Here is a 16,842-nt window from a genome sequence, read left to right as displayed (position 1 = left end):
TTAAAGTAATTAAAGCTATTTAGGGTTTTCCAGAATCTCAACTGTGAACTGTGGATCAGCTTGAGCAGTTGAAATCTACTGTATAGATGATGATACAAAATTACATGGTTCTTGGTCTCCAAGAAATAAAATTAACTACGAACAAAAAATGGATTAAAAGTCATGCAGAAAATGTTTAAAACTGTACATGCTATTTCAGTAGTAATATGTCTCAAAGATATTTCTGCTCTCACTTCAGAAGCAAGCAAAGATTGTTGTTCTTTCTAATTAAGGTTATTAATTTATATAGGTTACAATATAATACAATTTCTTTATAAATTCAGGTGGTGAAACTATCAAGAGCATTAGTCAACAGTCTGGTGCAAGAATAGAACTTCAGAGAAATCCTCCACCAAATGCAGATCCCAACATGAAATTGTTTACTATTCGAGGGACACCACAACAGATTGATTATGCTCGACAGCTTATAGAAGAAAAGATTGGAGTGAGTTCTGGAAACAGCTCTTTGTTAATGTTTTTGTTGTACAAACAGCTGGTTAAGTACAGAATAGGATTAGCTTTTAAATTTTCTCTTTGTTCAGAATCCTATGAAATTGATAGCTTTGAACAGTCCCATTTAAAATTACAGTTGTTAAATTTGTTGCCTATTAAAGACTAATGAGAAATTTAAATGGGGGATTGCTTGTTCATGCTCTACTGAATGATGAGAATTTACCATTCATTAAAAAGTGTATAATTAGGTAATATGAAGTACAGAAAATAATAATGGATTGTGTCCATAGTTCCCTCTAAGCTGAGCAGTGAGCAATCGCTCACTTAAAAATCATCATCAACTCAGAGTTTTCCAAACCTGCCCAGAAGCCGAGAAGGAAAGAGTGAGAGGGAAGGAGAGAGAGAGGAAGAGAGAGAAACAGATAGAAAAAAGAGAAAGGAAAAGAGAAAGAAAAAGAATGGGAGTAAGGAAGAGAGAAAGAAAATCAAAATCTAGTTTGAAACTAGCTCAACTATTTAAGTGGCATTTTGATATTGATAGAGTTGCCCTAAAACAGTATTTTATTTTGAAATTCTCTGAGGCAAAACAGGGTGGGTTTTTGTTTTGTTTTTTTATTTATTTAATATTCCTGTGCTGCCCAGTCCCGAAGGGACTGCCGCTCAGACACTATACTTTTCCAGGGGGCCCCCCAAAAAATTAGAGGGAACACTGATTGTGTCTGCATTTTGTGAAATGTCTGTATAAATTGTCCTCAAGTTATAATGGTAACTGGGATTAGAAATTTCCATCAATAGGTGAGACAATCAAAGTGTGACGTAATGTGTCCACATTCTAAGCAATGGTAAGCCCAGCATTCCCTGCTATTGTTAAGCAAGGCCTGTGGGAGATTAAGCAAGCATGTCCACACCTTCCTGCTGGCTTCCAACAACCAAAATTGGGGGAAGCCATCAAGAGGTTGCAAGTCCTGGACAGCTTGCAAACATGCAGTAAGTAAGTGGCTGCTGCCAGGTGGAAATGGAGCAAGGGAGTGCATAGGTGGTTGGGGTGGCATGATGCAAGAGCAACTGCTACATTGGAATATATGTAAAAGTCTGGGAGATTGAAGGACTGATCATAACTACTGTTCTCATTCAGTATAGTCATAACTTTGAACTAGCGATCATTAATCAAAGACTATCTATAATTTGAGTAAACTTCCATTTGGCCTTTTACTTCTCTGCCCTCATCTGTTCTGATGTGAAGGGTTGCAACCTAAGCTGATAACAGTTATGTTAGAAGTAGTCTTCAAGTTATTCGTTCAGCGAATAAAATTACGATGGTACTGAACGAATGATAGTTCGGACCAGTCCCTGAAATTCTGGCTGTCCCAATGTGCTTGTCAAGTGACTTGCACGTATGATGATTGCAGCATTCCACATACACATGACTCTAATTTGTAATCTTTCCTATTGACTTTCCAGAAGCAAAATTTTCCTTATCAAGGCACACAGTGTTTTTAAGAACTGTTGAAAACAGGCTGCATATTAAAAATGTATACCTTTAGAAAGAGAATCCTACTACCAATTTTAGTTATAGCTTGTTTGTATCTATGTAGGTGTTTTGCCCTTAAGTCCAGTGTTCTTAAATTGGGGACTATCTGTATAGTGTAATCTTACACTTGCAATTGATGTAGAATAACCTAACTATTATAAATTCTCTTAACAGGGTCCGGTAAATCCTTTGGGGCCTCCTGTGCCGCATGGACCTCATGGTGTTGTTCCTGGGCCACATGGACCTCCTGGGCCACCACCTGGGGCTCCAATGGGACCTTACAATCCAGCTCCTTATACCCCTGGCCCTCCTGGTCCTGCACCTCAGTAAGTATTACAGTAGTAGATATGTTTGCAGAGCAACCTGTTGGATTGGGATCTAGATTTCATCTGTAGATTCTATGCATTTTTAAATATGTATATTCTATAACCAAACTCTTAGAAGCATTCATTTTAGAGATTTCTCTAAGAGAAAGGTTACCATTTAACTGAATATTTATTCTGAATTAAAAATATAAAGTGCTAAATTCATATTTGTTGTGCTGTAATTCATTAGTTCTGAAGGATACATATGATGGAATTCTGGTAGGCTTTCTAGGCCAGTCCTCTTTATGAAGATAATCAGAATGTTCTTAATAGATTGCAATCTAGGTTTTCCAGCAGAGTCCAAGTCACCAATAGTAAAATTATAAATTATTTTGTTACTTGATCTGATTATATATTACATTTCCATTTTAGTGGGCCTCCAGCGCCATATGCTCCACAAGGATGGGGTAATGCATATCCACATTGGCAACCACCAAATCCCCCAGACCCTGGTAAGTAAAAGCAAATGTATACAGTCCAATGAAATGCTCATTAATCACATATTTTAGGAAAGAAAATGTGATGAAACTAAATCATTCATTAAGCCATATTCATTTCATTTTGGCAGTCTAATAGTAAATTAAAACTGAAATACAAAAATTACTTGTGAATAGAGACGTTCGAAAACATTAAGACACATTTAAGCACAGACAGTTGTGAAAACCCAGTATCTATAAGTTATGTTTACTCATAATCCTTGACTAACAACCACAATTGGGACTCTCTTGTTGGGTAAAGTGGTCATTAAGCAACACAGCCATTTGACTGCCTCTTTCAACTACTACACTCTCGGCACTCCTAGTTGTGATTGTTAAGCAATCTTGCAGGTTGTTTAATGGAGAAAGCCCCAGATAAGAAACATGGGGTACCTCAGTAGGAGCTCTTGGGAGGTTCTGTTCAGAGGTCAAAATCAAATTTTTGATTTTTAAAAAATATGATTTCATACTTGATAATACTAGTGGGATTGCTTTCTGAACCAACCATAAATGTATTTATTATTCAAAAGAAGGTACCACACGATTTATTGCATTTCCTCAAGCTTGCATAAGATGCAGTCCAAATCGTAATACCTCAATTCCCAAAATGACATTCATTTCAAACAAGCCAAAATAATGCTACTTTGAAGATTAAACCTTGGTACAGACTCCACTTTATATTGGATGGACAGACGGTACAGACTCCACTTTATATTGGATGGACAGACGGACGGACAGACAGATAGATAGATAAAAAGAAGAAAGAAAAATGAAGTGGTTTCATTGTTTACATACTGTCATGAACAATCAATGTTCTGTGTGAACAGATTAACTTTATAGATCTATCTTTCATAAGATTGAATGTAAATGACAATTGAACTTAGGATCTCTTGAGATGTTGAACTGAATCTTATGCACAATTTTCAGGTAAACCAGCAGATCCTAATTCAGCAGCATGGGCAGCCTATTACGCCCATTATTATCAACAGCAAGCACAGCCACCCCCTGCAGCTCCACCTAGTGCACCACCTGCCACTCAGACTAATGGACAAGGTATCATGCTTGTATCAATATACTACACCAAAATAGCTTTTTTAACAGTTGCAGTATCTTATTCAAACCTTAAAATATTTTGGAAGAGTCATTTTATTATAATTTCACCAATTAAATATTTGATGCTTTGTATGTTGTAAGCTAGTTTCAGTACTAGAATCAGTAAGACAAAGCTAAAGGTGTTTGGGATAGCTAATTTAGGGTAAGCCATTGATTGATGAGAATTTTAACCAAAGTTGGGCTGGGATTTGGGCAACTCCTAAACATTCTAGTAATATCTATATCTCTTTCTTACTTTATATTCCAAGCAATTACATTGACGAGCCAATTAAATACAACTTCCAGGATATCATCTTTCTCATAAAATGTGTCCAGAATTCAAGAATTTTTTTTCCTAAAGTTATTCCTCAGGAAAAATAATTGAATTCATACAATATGCCAAAATGTTTTGGTAATATAGGAATGAGCCCCAAGCAATACTAGACTTGCCTTTTCACTACTGCAGTCTGGAGTTTGTATACACTATCTTTCAGTATATGTTTTGCAAGCAAATGGGTTACTTGACTTTGTTGAAATTGAGTTGATGTTAAATCAGGGTATAACTACCCTGTGTAAAAGAGGGGGGGGTACCATTCAAGCTTGGTTTTGTAAAGAAATGTAGGATTTCAGTTTTAATTTGAAAGTATATAAGAGAAAGAGGTCAATAATCAACAGGAATTGTGAAAAATACTCCAGTAGAATATACTGTAATTGTCCTACCCTGTTTTCCCCGAAGTAAGACATCTCCTGATAATAAACCCAATCGGGCTTTTGAGTACATGGTAATAAAGGCAAGCGCTTCTTTCAGGGTTCAAAAAATATACAAGACAATGACTTATTTTTGGGGAAACACCATAGGTGAAAACCCAAAAACTGAATTTGAATCTAAAATTAATTCAAGTCAACGTAATGACTTACGTTTCCAGTAAAACAAAAATAGTATTCTTAATTTGAATTGTATATTCTTCCAAGTATTCTATTTGGTATAATGATGGTATAATGTTACCATTACAAGGGTTTTTTTGTGTGTGGACCCCTAAGGGGCACAGACTACTCATGGAAACAGATTGATTTGTGAATAATGACTAGTTCCAATTAAATATAACTGAAACAATTGAATCATTGAGGAGGTCTGATTGATCTCCCCAGATAAAGAAAGGTACATGTCTTGATGGTTAAAAGATTGGAGTACTTGTAGCTAAGATCTGTGCATAATAGGTGCAAATAAGGCATTTCTGAACTGAGACTTGCAAAATATTTGAAAACAAAGTTAACTTTGATGTAAGATTCTTACACTTAATTAGAATAAAATGTAAGTGATTGGAACTGAAACCTTTTAGTATTTTTACTTTATTCACACTGTTTTTTATCCAATCAGGAGACCAACCAAATCCAGCACCCGCAGGACAGGTAGATTATACCAAGGCTTGGGAAGAATACTATAAAAAAATGGGTATGTTTTATTTACTTTTGATTTTTAAATTTTACTTCTCAGAAGCTTTCCTGATTCATATACAATTTTATTTTGAAAAAACAAAACTATTGAGATAGATAATTTTGGTATTGTAAGCATCTTCTATATTCTTGCTCTTTTTGTGACTTGAGTGTGCAGAAAGCTTTTATGGCATTTTTACTTTTACAGAGGAAAACCTGCAATCTAATTTGGTAATTTGATTTCCACAGCAAAACAACTAGAAGTAGTCTTGAAAGCATTATCATTTATTTGGTAAAAGTTAAGTTTAATAAGCTTTATTTGATAGACTTAAACTGGGCACATTTCCAAAACTGCCAAAGCAATTTTTAGTGAAATTTCAGTACTTGAGATTAAAAGCCATTAAATGAATCCAGTCAGTTGCCTCATGTCTGAAAATGTTTCCAGCAGCTAATGTAGGAACAAATAAGAAAAAAAATCCCAAATGAGTTACCAAAACTTTATTTTTTACTGTTCCATTATGGTTAAAAAAAAATCAAATGCATTTATTATAGTCTTTGACTAATCTTTGTAGTAAAAATGAGAAACAGCTTAACACAACTATTTTTTTATTGGGAAAGAAAATATAAGACATATAACATCTAATCTAAAGTTTTGCGCAGTTGTATGACATAGTCAATACATTTGGCCACTTGTTATTTGAGTGTAGGGTTAACATCCCTTAAAAGATAATCTAAAATTTATCAGTGTGGCCCTCATACAGTGGTACCTCGAGATACGAGTTTAATTCGTTCCGGACCTGGGCTCTTAAGTCGAGCAGCTCTTATCTCGAACGACTTTTCCCCATAGGAATTAATGTAAATAATTTTAATTGGTTCCAGCCCTCAAAAAACTCACAAAGTTAGTCTAAATTATGCAGAAAGACATGTTTTTAATGAAGAAATGTACATGTACATATAAATGAATAATGAAGTTTCTTTCACTTAACTTGTAAACTTTCTTAAACTTTTAAATTTACATATGTTCAACTTCTCTGCCACCCAATCCTGTAGGACAGAGGTCCCCAACCCTTTTTGCACCAGGGACCGGCTTTAAGCGATCAAGAGAGGAATGGGTGAATGAATGGACGGAGGGTGGGAAGGAAGGAAGGAAAGAGGGAAGGGACAGGAACAGAGGAAGGAAGCAAGGAAACTTATGAAAGGGGAGAGTAAGAGAGGAATGAGGGGAGGGAGGGAGGGAAGAAGGTGGGAAGGAGAAAGAAAAGAAGAAATAGAGGAAGGGAAGGTAAAAGAGAGAAAGAAAAAGAGCAAGAAAGAAAGAAAGGGGGAAGGGACAGGAACAGAGGAAGGAAGCAAGGAAACTTATGAAAGGGGAGAGTAAGAGAGGAATGAGTGAAGGGAGGGAGGGAGGGAAGAAGGTGGGAAGGAGAAAGAAAAGAAATAGAAGGGAAGGTAAAAGAGAGAAAGAAAAAGAGCAAGAAAGAAAGCTGCAAGCACCCCCCCGAGCCCCCCAGGCCGGCTGCAACCTTTTAAAACACGCGCGCCGCTTCGCAGCTGTCTCCTGAAGCCGAACGCGGAAGTTAGCGTTTGGCTTCAGGAGACAGCTCCTTGGCGCTTGTATCTCGAATTTGGGCTTCTCTCCCCTCCCAGCTCTTATCTCGAGTTGCTCTTAAGTAGAGCAGCTCTTATGTCGGGGTTCCACTGTATTTGGAAATGATTGAGACTGAGAGGATCTGTGCATGTCTTTGAGCATTGTAAAAAGGACACTGTATGAGGACATGAGTAAGAGTTTGCCTCCCTGGATCACAAACGGCAAAATCTGCAAATAAGGAGTCCCTTGAACTCAGTAGAAGAAAGCTGATAGGAGGGCATCAAAGCAGGCTCTAGAAGAGCCCTAACTAACTTGCTTAGGGTTAGATTGTATTGATATTTTGCCGTAGGGAGATTCCATTGTGATCTGTTTTCTGTTTCTCATACCAGATGCATTAAGGCAGGATTTTTGCATCAAAATTATATAATTCAGCAGTTAAAATAGATCCAATTCCATTAATTTAAAAAAAAATATCTGCCCTTTAAAGTGCTTCTAGCAAGAAAAAAAATGACTCAAAATCTTCTGATACCGTAAACCCTATTCTGATGTTAGTGTTCTTGAAAACACATATTAGTAAAATGAATTCACAAAATGCTAGTTCTAGAATATTTCATTTTTTGTGTCAACGGTATTTACCATTTTCTTTATATTTACCATTAAACAATAAAATTGAATCTGAATCACGAATGCAGCTATTTTAGTTTCATGTTCCGTTGTGAAACTACATTTTATATAGAAGTAGTAGATATGAAATATGTATACTGTATTCCATTTTGTTAGCTGGTTGACTATAGATCTAATTTTACTTTGTTGGAAACCACATATGTGTGTTTGCATTTGCATCCAGTGCCATCAACAAAAGCCTAATTTGAAACAGGAGATTCTCTCAATAATTGGTTCTAGTCTGGTGTTTGCCAAAATTAGATGTTAAAATTATACCATCTTAACATTCACTATCAGAATATTAATTGCCAAAGTGGTATCATGCGGAGAGGGGCGGCATACAAATCTAATAAATAATAAATAAATAATAATAATAATAATCAATCTAATTTCCTTTTTAATAGATGCAAGAGATTTTAAATGTAAATTATTTTCATAGCACAATAAGAAAATATAACCTGCACTCCTGATTTTGATCCATTTAATATATTCTGTATTAAATGCTGTATACATTTCTATTTACCATATTGAGTTACTAAAATTTGGCACTTGGTAATTTTTTTGAAGCACTTAATTGTCTATCTTCTAAATTCCTTCTAACTTTGTAACTCTGAATCTTAAATATTAATTATTTTAAGGTTCAATTTAGCATTTTATAATTTTAGTTTTTATAAATAAGTTTATTTTTTTAGTTAGTATTTTTATCCTTTCTCCAATGAGATTACTAGTGGGCAAACTATTTTGACATCATACGATGTTATAGACAATTGTCATAGAGGTGACATGCCATCCTACATGTTAAGTATACGAATGTAACCTAGTTACAATTAATGTGTCTATTGCAATAAAATGCTGCAACTAGTTTTGATAGTTTCAGAATTAGAATCAACAGGATTAGAAAATATTGTAATATCCATTTTTTATTGTAATAACCCTTCATTTTTCTCACTACGGCTGTCTTCACAATATGAATTGTCTTAGTTTTGAAATATTGTATTCCACACATATTGAACAATTCACTTCAAGCCAAATTTGAGTGTGTAGGTTAGGAAAATTCATGATTGTCGGATATAATGCCCTTTTGATGTTAAGCATGCTGCCTAAAATGGTTTTAGGTCCAATTTATATAGAGTCCGAACGACCAGAATGAACCAATAATGGAGAAACTAAACTAAATATTGTATTCACATTAAGATACCTATATGAGTTTTTGACATTATCTTAACATGTTAATATCCTTCACAGAATTTATTCAGAAAATGAATGCATAGTAATTTGACATATGAATAAGAATTGAAATATTAGTATTATTTTAAACCTGTACTCCACTCTCACTTTCTTAAATACAAAATGACTGACCCATATATATCTTAATAGTTTCTCCTTATCCATTTTCTTTTATTGTTTATATTAAGTATAGTTGGAAAATTTTAAAATATTTAACTAAAAATAAAATTAATCAGTAATAAGTTAATTTAAAAGCAGCCTTATGGCTGCTGAATGATTTTTACTATTCTGCATTCTTTTACTATATGCTAGTCCTCAAAAATAGAAAATCAACCTAAGTACAGTAGTACCTCTACTTAAGAAATTAATTTGTTCCGTGACCAGGTTCTTAAGTAGAAGCAATTTTTCCCATAGGAATCAATGTAACTGCCCCGAGTCTTCGGAGAGGGGCGGCATACAAATCTAATAAATAATAATAATAATAATAATAATAATAATAATAATAATTATTATTATTATTATTATAAAAGCAAATAATGCATGCAAACTCAGTAGGAAAGAAATAAAAGCTCGGAATTTGGGTGGGAGGAGGAGAAGGAAGAAGAGGAGGAGAACAGTCGCGGCTGAAGGAAGAAGGTGAGGTGAGGGGAATGGAAAAAAATTCCAAAACTTTAAGGCTAAAAAAAAAAAAGAGGGACTCTGAGGCAGCACCCAGAGAAAGAAAAATGCTCTGTTCTCACTGGCACTGGGGTGCCCAGAGCGAAGGGAGTGTTTCTTTTCTCTGGGTGCTGGCAGAGGTTTATTCCGTCCAAGCACCCAGAGAAAGGAAAATGCTTTGTTCGTTGTAGACTGCCAAAGTCTCCTTAAACATAGAAACATAGAAACATAGAAACATAGAAGTTTGACGGCAGAAAAAGACCTCATGGTCCATCTAGTCTGCCCTTATACTATTTTCTGTATTTTATCTTAGGATGGATATATGTTTATCCCAGGCATGTTTAAATTCAGTTACTGTGGATTTATCTACCACATCTGCTGGAAGTTTGTTCCAAGGATCTACTACTCTTTCAGTAAAATAATATTTTCTCATGTTGCTTTTGATCTTTCCCCCAACTAACTTCAGATTGTGTCCCCTTGTTCTTGTGTTCACTTTCCTATTAAAAACACTTCCCTCCTGGACCTTATTTAACCCTTTAATATATTTAAATGTTTCGATCATGTCCCCCCTTTTCCTTCTGTCCTCCAGACTATACAGATTGAGTTCATTAAGTCTTTCCTGATACGTTTTATGCTTAAGACCTTCCACCATTCTTGTAGCCCGTCTTTGGACCCGTTCAATTTTGTCAATATCTTTTTGTAGGTGAGGTCTCCAGAACTGAACACAGTATTCCAAATGTGGTCTCACCAGCATTCTATATAGTGGGATCATAATCTCCCTCTTCCTGCTTGTTATACCTCTAGCTATGCAGCCAAGCATCCTACTTGCTTTCCCTACTGCCTGACTGCACTGTTCACCCATTTTGAGACTGTCAGAAATCACTACCCCTAAATCCTTTTCTTTTGAAGTATTTGCCAACACTGAACTGCCAATACAATACTCAGATTGAGGATTCCTTTTCCCCAAGTGCATTATTTTACATTTGGAAACATTAAACTGCAGTTTCCATTGCTTAGACCATTTATCTAGTAAAGCTAAATCATTTACCATATTACAGACGCCTCCAGGAATATCAACCCTATTGCACACTTTAGAGTCATCGGCAAATAGGCAAACCTTCCCTACCAAACCTTCCCCTATGTCACTCACAAATATATTAAAAAGAATAGGACCCAGAACAGATCCTTGTGGCACACCGCTTGTAACCTGACTCTGCTCAGAATACTCGCCATTAACAATAACTCTCTGATGTCTACGCTTCAGCCAGCTGCAAATCCATTGAACTATCCAGGGATTAAGTCCAATCTTCATTAATTTATCTATCAGCTCTTTATGTGGAACCGTATCAAAGGCTTTGCTGAAGTCCAGGTAGGCAATATCCACGGCACCACCTTCATTCAACACCTTTGTGACATAGTCAAAGAAATCAATGAGATTAGTCTGACATGATTTGCCTTCAGTAAAGCCATGCTGATTTGGGTCTAATAAGTTATTGTTTTTTAGGTGCTGATTTATCCTCTTTTTGAGTAGAGTCTCCATCATTTTAACTACAACTGATGTCAAGCTAACTGGCCTGTAGTTACCAGCTTCTTCTCTACTGCCCTTCTTGTGAATAGGCACAACACTGGCCATTCTCCAATCCTCAGGAACTTCTCTGAAAGGCTCCTCTGGCAGCCTAGAAAAGCCCGAGATGGCCGGGATTAAAGGGGGAATGTCAGGAAACTGCCTGGGCCTTCATGCTGCCCTCAAATTTCCTGAGAATTTTTTCCGGGCTTGGGTTCTTAAGTAGAAAATGGTTCTTAAGTAGAGGCAAAAATCTTACCTGGTTCCTATCTAGAAAAGTTCTTAAGTAGAGGTACCACTTTATTAAGCGTATTTTGATTAAATCTATGTTTTTTTAAAAAAAAATGGAAGATGTTTTCATATTTAGAAGGAAGAGAGCACATACTCGGGTACAGATTTCAGGGCAAGGTCCCTTAGAGCACCTGCCCCCCATATATTATAGGCCATATAATGAGAATAGTTTTTCTCATCACTTGTATAGAATATGGGATACATTTCCAAACATTTTCAAACTAGCGAAAGTATGTTAGATTATGCAAACAAACTGGTTTGGATAAATTATTGGCCCATTATATACCTATGTTGAACAAGCATAGATATATAACCTACAACAGACAACTGTATAAAAATTGAATTCAAATTAATAAATATTAAATCTGTTAAAAACTAGAATAAAAACTAAAAGACTAGATTTTAATATTTTCTGATTTTCACTATACATCAAAACAAAACAGCAAAGAACTCTTCCATTGTATTCTTGACTGTAATTGTGGTATACATGGGAGCTTTGTTTACATTAAAATGTGGGGGGTTTTGCAGGTCAACAAGGGCAGCCACAAGATTATTCAAAGGCTTGGGAGGAATATTACAAGAAGCAAGGTAATGTTCGTTAGAAATGAGATTATTTTGAGCTTCCTTCTGCTCCTTTTTTGGCACCAGAGTTGTGTAATCTACATTTGTTCTAGGTCAAGCTGTTCCGGCCCCAGCTGGAGCCCCACCGGCAGGTCAGCCAGATTACAGTGCAGCATGGGCTGAATACTATCGACAACAGGCAGCTTATTATGCCCAGACAAGTCCACAAGGAATGCCACAACATCCTCCAGCACCACAGGTAAAACAGTCTTGAATTATTTAGCTAATATTTTAGCGAGAGACTTCTTTCAATTTGTGGGGTGGCATTTTGTTTGTTTTTGCATGTCTCCCACATAAATATATTTCTGAAGTATGCATTTTTCCTGATAAAACATAACTGCAAATGAATTAATGCTCTTTTAACTGGAGATCTGTGTTTGTCTTTGCATACATTCAGTGTTTGTGATCTAAAAATTTCTCCTCAGGGTTTTTGAAAGCCATGCAGGAAGCCACCACCAATTGCATTGCATTAACCAAATTTTCTTTCTTAAAGGCTTCACTCCTGAGTTAGCGCAATTAAAAAAAATATTTTCTTTAACTTTTTGTGTATTTCTTATGTATTTCTTCGCACAGGGCCAATAATAAGAAGTGGACAATACAGTATTTGCTTCATTATGTGGGGGAAAAAAACCTTTGTTAAATGTATGGATGCAGACGCCTTGATGAAGATCATAATTTTGTTTGGTTTAAAAATAGTGTTTTTTTTGAAATGTACAAAATATCTATCACAACTGATAGGAGGTAATATTTCTGTGTAGAAATGGAAATTGGTTTGTTTTTAGTACATTAGTGTAGATGTACACATTCCAGCAAATGTATTTGCAACTATTATGTGGTCAATGCTTTGTGATATAAATGTACTTTTTCAATGTATACTTGATCACTTTTAAATGCTTGTTTTGTGCTTTGCAATAAATAATATGAAACCTCCTGTGTTGGTAAGTTGGATATGTGGGTACTCAAGAGAATTCAACGATATTTTTTTTAATAATTCTGTACATGTACACAAGTAAGACTTACCTCCTCTCTTAAGTTCAGGCTTGATGTTGGTATTTCCCCAGAATAGGTTTAGAGGGATCTCTTGTGATTGTATATTACTATTTAGAATTCTGATATCTTCCTCTCTTTCTACTTGTATAAAAATTGCATGTATGTGAAGCTATTTCTTGACATACTTCTGCATTAACAGTTGAAATTTCTTTTTTATTCATGACCACTGTCCCAGACCCGTATAGCTGCTATAGTTAACATTTGTTTTATGTATGATTTAATTCTTTAGTATATTTTCCAGATACATTATTAAAGTCAGTTATCTAGCAAAACAAAATGTTAAGCGGTTGGTTTGCAGCACTTTGCTATAGAATTCAGTGTAGTAAGGATGATTATGCTTTTTAGTTATAAAATTGCATTTGTTGTAGAAACATGCTGTTTGAGTTTTGGGATGCTTAATGAAAAAAAGGTTTTTTCAGATAAGGTCTGTTTTTAAAATGTTGAAAGACTAGTTTTTAAGTTATGTTTGAAAAGTCTCTGTTCATACGTTTTACTTTTAATAATTCTAATTGAAAATTGGTGTTCTGTTAAAATCCACTGTTTTGCTTTTTTGCATATATTAGATTACATGCAATACAGTTTGTCTTGCCATTGTCTGTTGAAGTGCAGGTTTGATCCAGCCAGTATAGAACTAGCTCTGTAGGGGTGAGGAGGACTGTGCTGTGTATCATCCTTGATTGTTCCTTCAAGGAGCATTGCACTGTAAGTACATCAGAGTGACAAAATGATGAACTGCAACAGTATCTTTTTGTCAGTGTTCCACATAATGCAAATGCCATACCTGTGTGAATATTATGTTGGAATAAAATACAGTGCTGATATTTTAGAAAATTACAATTGGTTGTTTAATCAGATACCTAGATATGCATAAATATGTGTGTGTATGGGTAAGTATTTTGAGATATTTAGCTTTAGCTAAAGAATTGATCAATGAACTAACATTGTTCATTAGAGTTTCAGAAATGAGATATATTCAGATATCAACTTATAAATTGTTAACATTTACAAATGTTTGCCAAGAGGAAGTTGTTTTTGTCTTCAGTTGTCTGCATATATTTAGTGATGCAGCTATATGCTATTTTTCTAATCTTTATTAGCCTTATCTTTAGAAAATCATTTTGTTGTTTTGGAGTGTTCACTTAGAGTGGCTGCAAGAGAAGAACTGAATGTGGTCTAAAATGAAGTAGTATTATTGCAAAAAATAATTAGAAATGCATTTGTTCTACTGTAGAATCAGGAGGGATTTTTTTATCTCAGTTTAGTTTAGGATTTACGTTTTGAAAAGACTACTAGAACTTAATAAATATATAGAGAACTAGGTTATGAAGTCTCTTAAATATTTTGCATGTTAAGTCTGTAGCTTATTGGAAAATGGTGTAGTTATTAACTAAACAGAACAAACATTCACCTGATTCTTTATCATTCACCAAATGGAGGCTGTTGATTTTGATTCATTTAAAGTATAAAATCTTTATTAATTGCAAACAGTGCAATTATTTATACTTCACAGTGCCTTCCCAGATCTTCCACCTTAGGTTCTGCTGCAAAAAGCACAGGTAAGCACAACCTAAGGAAGTGTATAAATACATATTTCAGTATATCAATGTTGTCCCTGTGAGAATTTTTTTTGTGCTTGTGTATTCAAAAGCAATCTGCCAATATCTTTTCCCAAATGTATTCTGCTATTCATGGTTTCATTCCAATGAGAATTCTGAAACAATTATTTACATTTCTGGGTAAATGTGTATCTTTATTTTTTTTTAAAGATAAGTGGATTGCTGCAATAATTTTTGAGTAAGTCACTTTTACTATTTTCCCTCAATAGTTGTTACAAATGAATATAAAATATTTTTTCAAGATACAGGAAATATTGGTCAGAACTTCAACAGCCTTCACAAATGCTTCTATAATGTGGATGTTATACCCAAATACTACGTATTCGAATATACTGTATGTTTCTCTCAATCTTAAAATGATACACCATAAACCATAAATTAATGTAGCTTGATTATTTCATGCAGAAGGAAAAGAAGTGAGATTTTACTTTTGCAAAATAGTTCTAAAAATATTGTGCCAGTGATATGTTAACAAGTTTGGCAGATCTTTTCTTTTTATAGCAATTTCCTTCCTACTTTGCTATTTCAGCTGAATTGCTGTATATTTTTGCTAGTTTTAAAATGTTTTATATATGACTTACCTAGGTAGTTTAATTTTCAGTTTAAATAGACAATTTTAAGGCAGTACCATCAGTTTTTGTTTGTCACTTAATAAAATGTTTGATTTTATCGAAAGTCCTGCTTTTCTGTGCATGAAAGGAAAATATTCAAAAACCCTGCCTTCATTTTCACACACAGTGCTGAAGATGCTGCAAACACCAAATCATAGCTCATAAAATCAGGTCCTGAGATAGTTACTTCCAATAAAGAGGATTCCTTTGAGTGTATGGCCCTGGTGAGCCGATGAGCATGGACCATAGAAGGGCTCCATGTAGAAGGTAAAATTGGCAAAAACAATACCGATTTTAAATGTATCCCATACTTAATGGTGTAGGGTATAATTTGCCTGTTTTTATCACTTCTCATTCTTTAAAGTGCTATTTGCTTGACCATAAATGTTCCATAACTTGTTATGTGGTAATTATAAAAATTATTTATCAGTTTACACTTTGCTAAATAGTCAAGCAGGGGATATGTCTTGCGTTTACAACTAAATCAATAGTTGTACTTGAATTCCCTCAAGCCACTTTATTTTATTTGAGGGGGGGTAATACTTTGATATGTCAGATTAATTTTTATATGAAAGCTAGCTACATCCTGAAGAGCTTCATCTTGGTTGAATTTTTTTTCACCATTATAAAATAAAAGTTGTTTTTTTCTTATTCATTTTTAACAAACGGCATACAATTCAAGTCAAAGTCAGGAGATGTAACAGGGGAAAAGTTGTTGAAATAGGAAGTGAAGATTTGTGTTAATATTTTTTTGTTTCGGTGGACCTGTAGGCATCTTCTTGTACTATAGCTTTTATTTTTGGTTTGTCTGATTTCTTTCAGAAAGATAAGGTTGGATTGAAGTATTCTATGGAACCTTGAGCCGAATCCATAGATAGTTTTTCCTTGTGCAGTTTGTGTGTTATAGCAGGAACATATTTTTAAATTCTAATTGAATCCCAGGATTAAATGAAAGTAATGAATGTTTTAAAACAGAGGAACATCTTAATTGCAGCTAATGTCTTTAGATTATCTGTTGGTATGTGTTCTGTACAGAATATTTGCTAGTTAAAAAGCAATCTTTAGAGTTTTGTAAATTACCCCTCAGTGATCTTGATAGGTAGGCTATATCATTCACTAATCCTTTCTTCTTAAAATATTGTCAATTGAGATACATTTCATAAGTTTGAGGGTAGAATTTTACATTTTTCTTTGTGTATTAGGGTTTTTATAAAGTAAAACATTGGGTCCTACAGAACATGTACAATAGATCAATTTTTCTATTTGTAGTACCCTATCAAACTCTTACATTTATGCAACTTTATCTTAATATGCATGAAAGGCATTTTCGTCCTGAGAATAGTGTTCTCTGCAGAAACTACCCGTGTTAAAAAAGAAGACTGTCTTTTAAAGGCTACTGTGATGGGAAGTATCTTAGGCAGATGCAGCTTGGACGTGAGGTAAATCCAATGCTTTCCAGTATGTTGTGTTGAGCTTGCCTATTGACAATGTATGTACTCAGAAAATACATTAATTGTACTGTTTTGTATGAATTCTCAATAAATGTAAACTAATGGATGGAAAT

The 16,842-nt window shown here is 34.7% G+C and overlaps 1 protein-coding gene and 1 long non-coding RNA gene across 6 annotated transcripts in view; both read left to right on the top strand.

Moving 5' to 3' along the window:
• Positions 1-12,932, top strand: part of FUBP1 (far upstream element binding protein 1) — a 32,003-nt gene extending 19,071 nt beyond the window's left edge. For 2 of the 4 annotated variants that reach the window (XM_070746200.1, XM_070746202.1), the window contains 8 exons: positions 324-484; positions 2,198-2,349; positions 2,761-2,840; positions 3,792-3,917; positions 5,335-5,409; positions 11,909-11,968; positions 12,055-12,200; positions 12,575-12,932. In XM_070746200.1, the coding sequence (XP_070602301.1) occupies positions 324-484; positions 2,198-2,349; positions 2,761-2,840; positions 3,792-3,917; positions 5,335-5,409; positions 11,909-11,968; positions 12,055-12,200; positions 12,575-12,583 (809 nt within the window). In that variant the 3' untranslated portion in view covers positions 12,584-12,932. The remainder of the gene's footprint in view (positions 1-323; positions 485-2,197; positions 2,350-2,760; positions 2,841-3,791; positions 3,918-5,334; positions 5,410-11,908; positions 11,969-12,054; positions 12,201-12,574) is intronic. The other 2 variants (XM_070746203.1, XM_070746201.1) reach the window with 1 other exon arrangement.
• A 730-nt stretch (positions 12,933-13,662) lies between these two features.
• LOC139164274 (uncharacterized) lies at positions 13,663-16,835 on the top strand. 2 transcript variants are annotated; one of them, XR_011558595.1, is made up of 4 exons: positions 13,663-13,753; positions 14,562-14,607; positions 15,406-15,545; positions 16,101-16,835. It is a non-coding gene; the product is annotated as an uncharacterized lncRNA (long non-coding RNA). The 2 variants fall into 2 exon arrangements; XR_011558594.1 differs by lacking the exon at positions 13,663-13,753 and adding an exon at positions 14,818-14,845 and having other exon boundaries at positions 14,567-14,607.
• The last annotated feature ends 7 nt before the right edge of the window (positions 16,836-16,842 follow it).

This window comes from Erythrolamprus reginae, chromosome 3 (assembly GCF_031021105.1).
Source record: "Erythrolamprus reginae isolate rEryReg1 chromosome 3, rEryReg1.hap1, whole genome shotgun sequence".
NCBI lineage: Eukaryota > Metazoa > Chordata > Lepidosauria > Squamata > Dipsadidae > Erythrolamprus > Erythrolamprus reginae.
The sequence above is the reverse complement of the archived record's forward strand: the minus strand, read 5'-3'. Positions and strand labels throughout refer to the sequence as shown.